This window comes from Megalobrama amblycephala, linkage group LG9 (assembly GCF_018812025.1).
Source record: "Megalobrama amblycephala isolate DHTTF-2021 linkage group LG9, ASM1881202v1, whole genome shotgun sequence".
Classification (NCBI taxonomy): Eukaryota; Metazoa; Chordata; class Actinopteri; order Cypriniformes; family Xenocyprididae; genus Megalobrama; species Megalobrama amblycephala.
Genome location: NC_063052.1, coordinates 13,710,887 through 13,724,977, shown reverse-complemented (window position 1 = coordinate 13,724,977; position 14,091 = coordinate 13,710,887). Strand labels below are relative to the sequence as shown.

Here is a 14,091-nt window from a genome sequence, read left to right as displayed (position 1 = left end):
CAATACTTTGTTAATGAATGCTACCTGTGAACTGATAAACTGTAATACTGTAGTAATACTTTAGTTTTTACTACAGTAAACTGTAGTGTATCTATTGTAGTATAATATACCCTATAGTTGTAGAAAACTTGGGTAAAGTAATTTGTTTATATTACTAGTTGTTATATTACTTTATATACTTTATATTACTTTACTATAGTATGGTTCAAAAACACTATAGTATTTACTATAAATTATTACTATAGTATTTTTTCACCTGGTTTGTCATAAACCCAATCATTTCTGTAGCTACTTTGTATGTAAAAAATACTACTTTCATTTTTCTGAACCTGTCACAGTTCCAAGAATAGACCTAGAGATAAAGCAAGTCCTTTCTATAATCATAATCATAATAATCATAATCATAATGTCCCATATCATTAACTTAAAAATAGCAACTTGTTCTTCCTGAGAAAACTGTGCCTTATTAAATATAGAGCCCATCATTGAGTCTAACGTGAGCTCAACCAATATAACATAAATTAACAAATTGCTATTTTTTCCATGAATTAGGCTATCATTAATTTGTTTTCTCTGTATTTTTCACTCTCTATTAAATGTTTTTTTCTGTCATTCATGCAGCAGAAACATGCAGGAGGGAGGGGGCGTCGCCATTTTGTTTGTTTTAGTGAAACTGCACGGTGGGAGGAGGGTGAGAAAGGTACCCTAGATACGGTTGCTAAATACGGAAAGCTACGATAGGACCGTTCCGCGTAAGTACTTTCGGCGAAAGCATTACTAAAAATGCATTTAAGTGCATGCATTGGAATCATCACCATTCGTTTTCGTCATGAATCTTACTAGAAAAATCCCATTCTCCCTCCCTACACCAGCGACAAGTGACAGACGCTGTGCAGCATCAGCTCTTCATGTTATCACAAAATATGTCTTAACGCTAAAATGACAATGTGAAGGAATGCGTTTGACGCCTTTGCGCGTGCAAAATCCGCACATGGCGCGAGCTGCAGCACAAATGCCAGGCAGATGTTGGCCGTTAGCTTGTTAGCTCTTCTTTTAGCCATACAAAACAGTTGTCCTTACATTATTAACGCTAATTAAATCCAACATACATTTCATAGACTATTACAGCTCGGGAATAAAGCCATTAAGAGTTTAAATAATAAAAGTGCAGGGTGTGCATCACACAGGCCCACTATCACTTACAGTCACACACCCATCTCTGTGCTGATGGTGAGATAATTATTTTATTGCAAAAAATATATAATTATAATTTATAAAAATGAATGAATATGTGTACTTTCACCTTGCATCAAACATTCAAGTAGTATATAATTACATTACACTCTTAAAATGTAAAGGTATGTCACCAAATCGAATATATTTTTGTTTACATTTTTGATAAACAACCAACAAGGCAAGCAGGCACTTAAATAACTAGCAACTTATTACAATTTAAAACTAATTAATTACTAGCTACTAATTACATCTTCAACAGTGTAGTTGGATTACTTTACTAACAACGCTCTCTAAAAAGTATTGGATTACTTGTTACTAATTACTTTATAATTCCCATATCAACCTTGACCAGTTCAGACAAGAACCGGCTCTTTTCTTTCAAATATTCAATATACAGTTGCATAAATTATTCTTGAGCTTTGACCAAAACATTTAAAAGGAGAAAGTTACATTATAAACATGCATTTTAACATTAGACCTTAAATTTTGATGCTAAATACGGAAAGTTATGATAGGACCGTTCTGTGTAAGTACTTTCTGCGAAAACATAACTTAAAAATGCATTTAAGTGCATGCATTGGAATCATCACCATGATAAATATGGAATCATGGTATAAATGGAAACCTGGACCAAAAAAACAAGTCTAAGTCAAGTCACCTTTATTTATATAGCGCTTTTTACAATGCAGATTGTGTCAAAGCAGCTTTACATTGATAACTGGTACATAAATTCAGGCAGATCAGAAGCACTGTTGAATAAATGTCAAGAATACTGTTGAATATCAAATGTCAAGTCAAATGTCAAGTGTCCCCAACTAAGCAAGCCAAAGGCGACAGCGGCAAGGAACCCAAACTCCATCAGGTGACATCAGGTGGCAAACAAGTGGCAAATAGGTGTTAAAATGGAGAAAAAAACCTTGGGAGAAACCAGGCTTAAACATTTTTAAAAATTGAGATTTATGTATAATCTGAAAGCTGAATAAATAAGCTTTCCATTTATGTATGGTTGGTTATGATAGGACAAGATTTAAAAAATCTGGAATCTGAGGGTGCAAAAAAATCTAAATATTTAAAGTTGTCCAAATGAAGTCCTTAGCAATGCATATCCATTCACAAAAATACATTTTTGATATATTCATGATAGGAAATGTACAAAATATCTTCATGGAACATGATCTTTACTTAATATCCTAATGATTTTTGGCATAAAAGAAAAATTGATAATTTTGACCCATACAATGTATTGTTGGCTACTGCTACAAATATACCTGTGCGACTTATGACTGGTTTTGTGGTCCAGGGTCACATATATGTATATTATATAGAATTTTTCTGTAGTCTATACCGTATTTAATGCAATTACATTAGAAGTAAATGTAATTAAAGTACATAAAAATAAAGAGTAATCCTTTACTTTTTCAAGGGAAAAGTAATTAGATTACTTAGTAATTTATTACAACCAACACTGCTTATAACTAGCACTCACAAATAACTAGTGATGTCCGTCTGATCTGCGAATGATTCGTTCCCTCTGAGTCGAATCTTTTGGCACACATACTGTATGAAAGCGAGTTGGATTTAATAAATAGCGTTTTATTAAAACGTGCAAAAACATGCTTTATCAATACAAATCTAGTGATGTAAATGCAAACTGCAGAAGGCTCTAGATGACTTTTTTTAAATGTGCTGCAGCAAACGAACATGGATACTAGGGCTGCACAACGATTAATCACGATTAATCGTTTGCAAAATAAAAGTCTGTGTTACGTAATATATGTGTGTGTTCTGTGTATAATAATTATGTATATATAAATACATGCACATACATGTATAAATTTAAGAAAAAAATTATATTTATATAAAATATTTATATTTATATGTAATATAAAATATATATAAATATGTATATTTATTTACACATGTATATATTTCTTAAATTTATACATGTATGTGCATGTATTTATATATACATAATTATTATACACAGAACACACACATACATTACGTAAAACACAGACTTTTATTTTGCAAACGATTAATCACGATTAATTGTTGTGCAGCCCTAATGGATACATGAAATTACAGAAACCAAATTGAATGTTGACTTTTTAGAGCATGTAACTTGCTATGCCAGGAGGTGATGAAGTACGTCATGTCTTCCATTGTTTGGTCAGACTGACACGACGACAATCCGGCAGAACCTCAAACAAACAGCAATGTTTTGATACCGCCACAGTATTTACTCATTTCAAGGGCATCAAACTACACATGGCTTGGTTAAAGTTATCTCTGCATATTATGCTGGGATAGAGGAAAGTTTTAACATAAAAAATTACACATATCCCCTTTAAGAGCAATGAAATCAGTAGTTAATTATGATGTAGTGTTATACCTAACACCAGTGCCATTTTATTCTGCAGGTTCAGCGTCCCCCTCCACCTCAGTGTGAGAAGGTGCAGGGACGATGTTCTACGCCCACTTTGTCCTCAGCAAACGTGGGCCGCTGGCCAAAATTTGGTTGGCGGCCCACTGGGATAAGAAGCTGACCAAAGCACATGTGTTTGAGTGCAATCTGGAGAGCAGCGTAGAGAGCATCATCTCTCCAAAGGTTAATGGATTCTCTTGAAATCACGATGTTTAGGTTTTTTGTGCATTCCATTTTTGTTTTGTGTTGTTTTGAAATGTATTTCAGACCTATTTAGAGTAATATTACTGGTGAGTTTTTAACACATTTGAGGTATGACTGGGTATGTTTACATGCACAAATTTTCATTCAGAATTTTGCTGATTCTGAAAGTTCTGTTTGTATGAACCCTAAATGCATGCATGTAACGCTATGCACATATTCATTTACATGTGCATTATTATTATGTGTGTGATCAGGACTAAACTTCATAGTGCACGTTGTCACTGGAGCCACAATGAGTAATAGATGTCATTTTTGCCTTGATAACATCTAAAAAGAAAACTGACTGACAGCCATGTCAGAAGAGCTTTTTTTAGCAAATATGTAGTAAATATTCAGTCTCATCCAATGGCCAGATATTATATGCAAAACATGCACATGTTCTTGTGAGTAAAACATTTTGACATAGTCAGATTCCTGTGTTTACATGCTTAATTTTTTTTCCTGTTGATCTGATTATTTCAAGTCTACAACCACCCCTTTCAGTTCGATCAAAATTTCATTTGGATCGATTGAAGTGTTTACATGAAGGCTTTTCAGCGCAATTGAGACATAAACCCAATTATAAACAGATTATTCGGGTGCATGTAAACGTTGCTATTGTCATCTATGTTTAGAACAAACCGTGAAATCTCTTTTAGTAACGTTCACAGACTTTTCCTCATAAATCAAAAACCGCTCTAAAATCACATTAGAAATTCCCTCTGGGATGCTTGCAAATTGACATCATGACTGAGCAACTCCATTTACTTCTAATATGTGCTTAATTTGATAGGTAAAAATGGCTCTCCGTACATCTGGTCACTTACTCCTGGGCGTGGTGAGGATCTACCATAGAAAAGCCAAGTACCTGCTGGCAGACTGCAATGAGGCTTTTATTAAGATTAAAATGGCTTTTCGCCCAGGTAAAGTTGTGTCTGGACTACATAAGAAGTTGATCCTTTTGCACTGCAAGAGATAATATATTGTGTATTGTTTGACACAGGTGTGGTCGACCTGCCTGAGGAGAACCGTGAAGCTGCCTACAACGCCATTACATTACCCGAGGAATTTCATGACTTTGACCAGCCTCTTCCGGACTTGGAGTAAGTGCAACTTTAACTTGCTGATATCATATAATTGTAGTAGTTGCTGTCGGTGTTGACCCTTCTTCCCTGTGTTGTGGATTGCAGCGACATTGACGTTGCACAACAGTTCACCCTGAATCAGTCCCGTGTGGAGGAGATCACCATGCGAGAAGAAGTGGGAAACCTCAGTCTACTGCAAGAGAATGATTTTGGTATGGCATAAAAAGCATCCTCTTTACTCGTGGCACGCTTGTTGTGGATCAAAGCTGTTTGTGTTATTCATACTGTTTATGTAGTGTTATTTTTGAATAATTTAAAGGGGTCCTATTCTGCTTTCAGCTTTCTTTAGTGTGTAATGTTGCTGTTTAAGCATGTGTCAAAATATCTGCAAAGTCAGTGTCACTGTTTCTGAACTCCCTGAAATGCCTCCATTGTAGTCTTGAGTTTTCTACACATCACAATATTCCTCATTTAAATAATTCCCGCCCAAGACATATGCAAAATAAGGAGGCGGGGCCTGGTTGAGTTAGTAGTGTGTTGAAACTCATGGTTATGGTAAGGGGCGGGACATTTCCCAAACATGCTCGAAGCGCTTGACCAATCACAACACACTGCTCCAGCCAACCAATCAGAGCACATTGTGCTTTTCAGAAGGAGGGGCTTCACAGAGACAGGAACTAAACAGTGAAAAAGCTTGAAAACCTATCCTAGTAGAGCCCAAAAACAAAACCAAGACTTTAAAAAGTCCCCTTTAAACTGATTATGCACCCACATTGCACTCAACCTCAAACCATAGCCAACACATTTTCCTCGACAGCTGATTTTGGGATGGATGACCGAGAGATGATGCGAGAGGAAGGTGCATTTGAAGTGGACATCATCCACGGGGCGTCCGCATCTAACCTGCTGCTGGAGTCAGAGTCAAGTAGCGTGCAGATGGCTGACAAGCCCAATCACCTAGAGTACGACCAATACAAGGACGACTTTGGAGACAACCCTATGGAGAGCACAGAGGGAGGCATGCTGGGTAAGAGAGACATCCACAAGCACAAAGCTGCATTTAATAGCATCCGTTGAGACTGAGCTGTCTGCTTGCTGTACTTACAGTGGACAAGCTCCTCAGTAACGAGGATGGAGGTGGTATTTTTGACGACCCTCCTGCCATCGCTGAGGGTGTGATGATGCCCCAAGACCACGGTGGTGATGATGATGATGATTTTGACAACCTTTCACGTAAGAAAGCATGTGATGTAATTAACATCTATATTACATGTTTGCATAATAATAGAAATGTTGTATTTTGTCCAATAGCAGCAGGAGGTCCAGACAGTCCTGATTCTGGTCCTGTTGAGCAGCTGCCCACCATGACAGACCAGACCGAACAGACCACCCTAGTCCATAATGAGGAGGAGGCTTTTGCTTTGGAGCCCATCGACATCACAGGTCAGCCAGAACAGATAAATAGTAGTGCAGTAATACAGGGCTCAACAATAATGCTCAACCACCACGATGTCTTGCGTTCACTGATCATATAGTTTCTGCTGATTTAAATATGTCACCAAGGTAAAGTTATGTAGCTGACTGACATGAACGACATTTTGTAGGGATGAAACGATACACTCATGTCACGATTCGATACATATCTCACAAAACAATATTAGTGCGGTACTTCAAGACATATGGTAAAAGGTTAACAAAAAATTAACTATTGATTAAAATGCTAGATTTGGTATTACATTGGGGTGGAAATAAATAGGCTCGGACTTTCTGCTGGTAACCCAATGCACAGGACAGTGTTGATACCAAAATAAAAAAATATTCATGATCCTGAAGCTGAAAATACAGAAAAATATGAATATGCTTGCACTCTCTGATTGACTAGATATATTTAAAATAATGTAGGCCTCATTTTACTGGTAACACAAGACATCAGGACCCACAAATATTCCCACATTGCATTATTATACATTATATTCAACATTATATATAGTAGTTTAATGTAGTACTGACACTAAAACTCTGTAAACATTAATTTTTTCTCACACAGTAATTTTTATTTTGGGTGAACTATACACAATACATATCGTCACTATCCACGATACGATATTGTTGCATTTTTGTATTGCGATATATTGTGACACCCCTAACATTTTGTCAAAAAATTATGTGTAGTATATTATTTTATATTCATATATTATCAATATTCCACATAACATTATCAGTATATACATTTAATAATATGGTTTATATTTTCTAATTATTAAATTAATTAAATTTAATTATGATTATTCAATTACATTTAAAATGATAATGCCATTATTTTCCAACAAATGTATGTTGATGAATTTTTAGCTGAATTTTTAGTTATTTTATAGTTATTTGTATATTTTTATAGCTGTACAATTTGCTATTTAAAGGATTAGTCCACTTTTAAATACACTTTTCCTGATAAATTTACTCACCCCCATGTCATCCAAGATGTTCATGTCTTTCTTTCGTCAGTCGAAAAGAAATGAAGGTTTTTGAGGAAAACATTCCAGGATTTTTCTCCTTACAGTGGATTTCAATGGCTACCAACAGGTTGAAGGTCAAAATTACAGTTTCAGTGCAGCTTCAAGGGCTTTAAACGATACCAGATGAGTAATAAGGGTCTAGTGATGGCCGATTTCGAAACACTGCTTCATGAAGCTCCGAAGCTTCATGAATCTTTTTGTTTCGAATCAGTGATTCGGAGCGTGTATCAAACTGCCAAAGTCACGTGATTTTAGTAAACGAGGCTTCATTACGTCATCACTGTTTCGAAACAGTTCGAAATTTCAGTGGTTCACCGATAGAGGGCGATGATAAAGTGAGCCCATGAATCATGCAGATTCACTGAGAACTATTGAACAAGTGTCTAGGGCTTTACCCTATGGTTTTACCTGATCTCCGATCAGTTTTATACAGTTGTAGATGTTTTAATTATACATTAGAATAATTAAAATGAATAATGGTTGTTATTAATCTCTTATTGGCCTGTTTAGCTTGAGCCATGGAACAGATACAAGCCTTTAAAATTGATAAAAGAACACAAATTATACAGACACTCGATATTTAATCTTATTAGATGATTAGTTAATTCCATTTAATTGATTTTAATTTAAATAAAACTTTTGAAATACATTTGTTAAAGTGTATTTTTAATGCATGTTTGGCCTGAGTTTTGTTGCATTTGCACTGCTCTGATCACTAGGGGTCACCGTGGAGACGGGTGTCAGATTGTTTCGAAGCCTCGAATCATTACGGCACATTTGATTCAGCTGCTTCAGTGTTTCATGAAGCCTCGATCTGCCCATCACTATAAGGGCCTTATCTAGCGAATCGATCGGTCATTTTCGAAAAAAATACAACCGGTTATGCTTTATAAACAAAATATCGCCTTGAACGTACTTTCCGCTTCCGCATTCTTCATAACGCTTACGCTGAATGTCCTACGCCTTCCCTATTCTACTTACGGAAAGAACGCGGCGCCAGTTTCGTTTTTTCCGTAAGCAGAATAGGGAAGGCGTAGGACATTCAGCGTAAGCGTTATGAAGAATGCGGAAGCGGAAAGTACGTTCAAGGCGATATTTTGTTTATAAAGCATAAACGGTTGTATTTTTTTCGAAAATGACCGATCGATTCACTAGATAAGACCCTTATTACTCACTTGGTATCGTTTAAAGCCATTGAAGCTGCACTGAAACTGTAATTTTGACCTTCAATCTGTTGGTAGCCATTGAAATCCACTGTAAGGAGAAAAATCCTGGAATGTTTTCCTCAAAAACCTTCATTTCTTTTCGACTGATGAAAGAAAGACATGAACATCTTGGATGACATGGGGGTGAGTAAATTTATCAGGAAAAGTGTATTTAAAAGTGGACTAATCCTTTAACCTTTTTTATAGTGTTTCGGACATATAATTTGATAAAAAATAAAAACTTGATAAAAATAAAATGTAAATGTATGTAATTGTTTATTAAAGGGACAGTCCACTCAAAAATGAAAATTATGTAATAATTTACTCACTCTCATGTTGTTCAAAACATGTTCTTTCTTCTGTGGAACATAAAAGAAGAAATTTTGAAGAATGTTGGTAACCAAAGAGTTGGTTCCCATTGACTTCCATAGTATTTTTTCATATAATGGATGTCAATGGGAACCAAAACAGTTTGGTTACCAGCTTATCTCCTTTTAAGTTCCACAGAAGAAAAGAAAATCATACAGGATTGTAACAGCATGAGGGTGAATAAATAATGACAGAATTTTCATAGAATTTTCCTATCCCTTTAACAAAAACAAAACAAATAATTTATTAGGTTTTTAATGTACAATAATCTATAATGAGCTTCTGAAACAATAAAAAAAAAAGTTAGTTACTTAACAGCATTTTGTGCCAATGCACCTGAAGTTCTCTTGCAAACAAAATGTAATCATCTTAGATGTCTTTCATCATACCATACTCTTATATTACCAGTGAAAGAAACCAAAGCAAAAAGAAAGAGGAAGCTGATTGTGGACAGTGTGAAGGAGCTGGACAGTAAGACCATCCGTGCCCAGCTGAGCGACTACTCCGACATTGTCACCACTCTGGATCTGGCTCCCCCTACCAAGAAGCTGATGATGTGGAAGGAAACAGGAGGAGTGGAGAAGCTGTTTTCTCTGCCAGCTCAACCCCTCTGGAACAGCAGACTGCTCAAGGTCAGGACAGATCCCTGGAACAAGCTGTGAGACATTAACACAGGCTTTAATGCAACAAAATACATAAGTAGCCTTGGATATGTCTGTTTCTGGCACTATCTCGCTCATTATTATACACAGAAATCTGTTAAAACAACTTATTTGGACAGTGTTTTTGTAGTCTTGCCATCAAACAGTGTAGTTACACAATGAATGAGACCCCTCTTTGCAGATGTTCACACGCTGCCTGACCCCTCTGGTGCCCGATGAGCTGAGGAAGAGGAGGAAGGGTGGAGAAGCAGACAGCTTGGACGAGTTCCTCAAAGACCTGGAGAACCCCGAGGTTCCTCGAGAAGAGGCCCTGTCTCAGCAAAGAGACATCATTGGTAAGAATGGCTGACTCATGCTGCTAACTACTAGAGCTGCACAATTTATCGTTAAAAGATTCAAACACCCATGTGATCTTATTCCAAAATGACACATTCGGCTAGATTTCTATTTGACAAGCAAACATTCAGATCTGCGTCCTGACCCAGAGAGAGCAGTTTAGTTATGAAACAGCTTCACAAACAGTCTTTTCAACTACACAGTATTATTATTTATATTACAATAATTCAAATTAGTACAAGTACTGAGATAAAAGTTTATATTTCGGATATAAACACTGATACAGTAGCGATCAAAATAGAGAAAATCAACTTTTGGAGTAACTTGACACTTCAAATAAAGATTGTATCAATTACATGTGATGTGACTGTTTAAAAAAAATTATTTTAATTTTTTTTTTGTAACTTTGCAATTATTGTTTATAAAATTTTTGTAACTTTGCAATTATTGTTTTATAGATTTTTTTTTTCCTTCTGTATGTTGTAACACTTATTTTTATATTTTATTTTGTTTATTTTTTGTTCAAAATAAAAGAGTGAAAGGAAGAAAGAAAGAAAGAATCAGTAATTCAAGAGATTCGTTCAAGATCGCTGATTCATCCAGTAATGAATCAAGTGAAGTCTTTATGAGTGAGTCATTGAATCATTCATTCAATCTGATTTTTATAAAAAATAAAAATAATTAATTCAAATTAATTAAATGTTTTAAAATAGACTGCAGCAATTAACACTTTGTCGGAACAATTAACACTTTGTCGGAACCTCTAGTAAATTACATGTTTATTTATTTATTATATTTAGAATCTAGGGAGAATCATGATCTCTATTTAAAAAATGGAAAAGGAAAAAGGAATGGTTTTGATTCCCAATTTATCCAGAATCGTGCAGCTCTACTAACTAATAATTAGGCACGTGATACCATGATAACCTGACTGTAAATCCAACTGTAACTGATAGACGGTTCTTTTGATTTTTTGAGATACATTAATGTTCAAACGTTTGGCAACAATAAGATTCTTTTGAACGTTCTATTCATCAAAGAATCCTGAAAACATGTATCATAGTTTCCACACTAATATGAACTGTTTTCAACATTGATAATAATCAGAAATGTTTCTTGAGCAGCAAATCATCATATTAGAATGATTTCTGAAAGATCATGTGACACTGAAGACTGGTGCTTTGACCACAGGAATAAACTACATTTTACAATATAATCAAATAAAAACAGTTGTTTCAAATTGTAATAATATTTCACAATATTATTGTTTTTACTGTATTTTTTGATCAAATAAATGCAGCCTTGGTGAGCAGAAGAGAGTTTCAAAATCTTTTACTAACCCCAAACTTTTGAACAGTAGTTCTCTAGTTTGTGACTAATGCCCGTGTTTGGCTTTTTGCAGACCAGACCATCTTGGAGGAGCCCAGTGTTCTGCAGGCTTCAGCCATGGAGGGCAGTCGCACAACCCTCGACGAATCAGTCATGCCTCCTCCATCTGGACACCGCGGACAAAAGCGCAAAGCTCTGGACACAGAGCCTGCCTTACCTGTGAGATTTTGAACCGCAGATTTTCAGTGTGGCTTTTGACCCCACTGTATGTGGTTTTCTAATTCTGTGCTCTCACCTATTTTCCTACAGATGCTTGAGGATGATCGCTCCTCCATTGTTTCCACGCGTCACGTGAACATGCAGCAGGTGGACCTTCCCCCTGAGGAACCAACCAGCATCTCACAGCTCATCCCTGAGCTCGACCTGATAGGAGAGAAGAGCAAAGAGAAGAAGGATGATGATGAGGAGGAGGAGGTGAGGAGGCTTTAACAGCCACAAATCAAGGAGTTAAAAGAGGAAAAACTGATATTATTCTCTTTTTTTTAAATAAGAAAACCTGTTTAGTACAGCCAAACATTCTGCAGTCACTTTTAAAGGATTAGTTCACTTCAGAATTAAAATTTCCTGATAATTTACTCACCCCCATGTCATCCAAGATGGTCATGTCTTTCTTTCTTCTGTCAAAAAGAAATTAAAGTTTTTGAGGAAAACATTCCAGGATTTTTCTCCATATAGTGGACTTCACTGGGGTTCAATGGGTTGAAGGTCCAAATGTCAGTTTCACTGCAGCTTCAAAGAGCTCTACATGATCCCAGACGAGGAATAAGAGTCTTATCTAGAGAAACATCGGTCATTTTCAAAAAAAAAAAAAAATTATATACTTTTTAACCACAAATGCTCGTCTTGCAATAGCTCTGCTATGCGCCACGCATTACGTGATCATGTTGGAAAGGTCACGTTTGACGTAGACAGAAAAGTATTCTCTATATCAACATGCACTGCTTCTGAACTCCCTGAAATGCCTCCATTGTAGTTTGAGTTTTCTTCCAGGAAGGAACGGGTCATAATATTACTCATTTAAATAATTCATATGCAGAATAAAGGGGCGTGGCCTGATTGAGTTAGTTAATAGTGTGTTGTAACTGGTGGTTATGGAAAGGGGCGGGACATTTTCCAAACACGCTCGAAGCGGTTGACCAATCACAACACACTGCTCCAGCCGACCAATCAGAGCACACTGTGCTTTTCAGAAGGAGGGGCTTCACTAACTAAACAGAGCGTTACTGACAGACTGGGAAGAGAGGAGCTGCAACAATGGAGAATATGTGAAAAAATAAGGAGTTTTTTTGAATATTTAAGCATGAAAACCTGTTCTAGTAGAACACAAAAACAAAATCAAGACTTTGTAAAAGGTTCCCTTTAAATCTGAACTTTTGTTTAAAAGGAGGAGGAAGGTCAGAGCGGAGACCAGGATCAGGAAGAGAGGAGGTGGAACAAGAGAACACAGCAGATGCTGCACGGTTTACAGGTTTGGCAGAATTTAAACATTCAGTTTAATAAGAAGCATAAACTGATTTTATATCAATAAATACCCTTTTTATTCCTCTGACTGCGTCCTCTTGCGTTCTACAGAGAGTCATTGCTAAGACTGGAGCAGAATCGATCAGCTTGCTGGAACTGTGCAGAAACAACAACAAGAAACAAGCAGCTGCCAAGTTCTACAGCTTTCTGGTGCTAAAGAAACAGCAGGCAGTGGAGCTCAGGCAGGACGAGCCCTACAGCGACATCATCGCCACCCCTGGCCCCAGATTTCACATCATATAGACTCTTAAAGCTCAACACTGGCAGATTGTATTCTTTTTAATGGTTTTGTTTGTATATGATGTGTTATGTATATCTGTGCATGTGTATTTTAATGCATACTACATGTGCTCTCTGTCTGACATACGAAAAAAGACTTTTATAATGTGGAAAAAGTGCTTCTTATAGCAACTTGAAAAAGGCTTTGAGCCTTCAGCTGGTTCTCTTTAATCATGTTTTACAGATGCCTCTGTTTCATTTTATTTAATGAGTCTTATTGTTTTGCATGCTTTGAATTACATGTTGACATGCAACATAATTGTTTACTTTCATGAAAGTGTTTTCGTTGTTAAAAGAGTAACATTTTAGCTGCTCCAAAGATAAAAAATTAAAAGTTTATAGTTTTTATGTGTGGAAAAAAAATACATTTGAAAGTTCAGAAAGCTACTACAGTAACAGTACTATTTCCTTAAAGTCTCAGTGTTGTGAACATTCACTCGAAAGCAGCTGTAGTTTTGCTTGTCAGCCAGACAAATTAAAGCAAATGTTATATATTGGTTAAAATAATATTGTGCCATTTGTTGTAAAGATAAATTTTGTAATTGTGCAAGCACTTTTTAAAACAGTCTCACAGACTTTGGTTTTATCGATGTTAGACTCAGTTTTGTATGTCACAGTAATTAAACACTATCTATTACAGTGCAGTGCTATTACAATGCCTCGGAAACTGTTTGTTTTATTCATATTGGTATAAAAACAATTCAAAATAATGTTGATAACAGGTTATATAATTATAATCTTACACTTCACGTCATTTGCCTGTAGCCCTGACTTGGTACGACTGTGTTGAGTAATTTTTGTAATAAACAGTAATTAATGAATCTCTTT

At 36.0% G+C, this 14,091-nt stretch overlaps 1 protein-coding gene across 2 annotated transcripts; it reads left to right on the top strand.

The window, feature by feature from the left end:
* Positions 1-640: 640 nt before the first annotated feature.
* rad21b (RAD21 cohesin complex component b) lies at positions 641-14,084 on the top strand. Of its 2 annotated transcripts, none has more exons than XM_048201774.1 (14): positions 641-752; positions 3,657-3,844; positions 4,698-4,827; positions 4,908-5,007; positions 5,095-5,201; positions 5,807-6,016; positions 6,097-6,222; positions 6,304-6,432; positions 9,485-9,708; positions 9,920-10,073; positions 11,477-11,622; positions 11,713-11,877; positions 12,848-12,931; positions 13,036-14,084. In XM_048201774.1, exons 2-14 carry the CDS (start codon positions 3,701-3,703, stop codon positions 13,225-13,227), a joined length of 1,911 nt encoding a protein of 636 aa, XP_048057731.1. In that variant the 5' UTR covers positions 641-752; positions 3,657-3,700; the 3' UTR covers positions 13,228-14,084. The 2 variants fall into 2 exon arrangements, with proteins under 2 accessions (XP_048057731.1, XP_048057730.1); XM_048201773.1 differs by having other exon boundaries at positions 6,301-6,432.
* The last annotated feature ends 7 nt before the right edge of the window (positions 14,085-14,091 follow it).

Excerpts from the sequence above, each read along its gene's own strand:
- rad21b (XM_048201773.1), top strand. The coding sequence starts at position 3,701 with ATGTTCTACGCCCACTTTGTCCTCAGCAAACGTGGGCCGCTGGCCAAA. Across the intron at positions 9,709-9,919 it reads GGAACAGCAGACTGCTCAAG|ATGTTCACACGCTGCCTGAC; the intron begins GTCAGGACAGAT and ends CCCTCTTTGCAG. Across the intron at positions 12,932-13,035 it reads AGATGCTGCACGGTTTACAG|AGAGTCATTGCTAAGACTGG; the intron begins GTTTGGCAGAAT and ends TGCGTTCTACAG.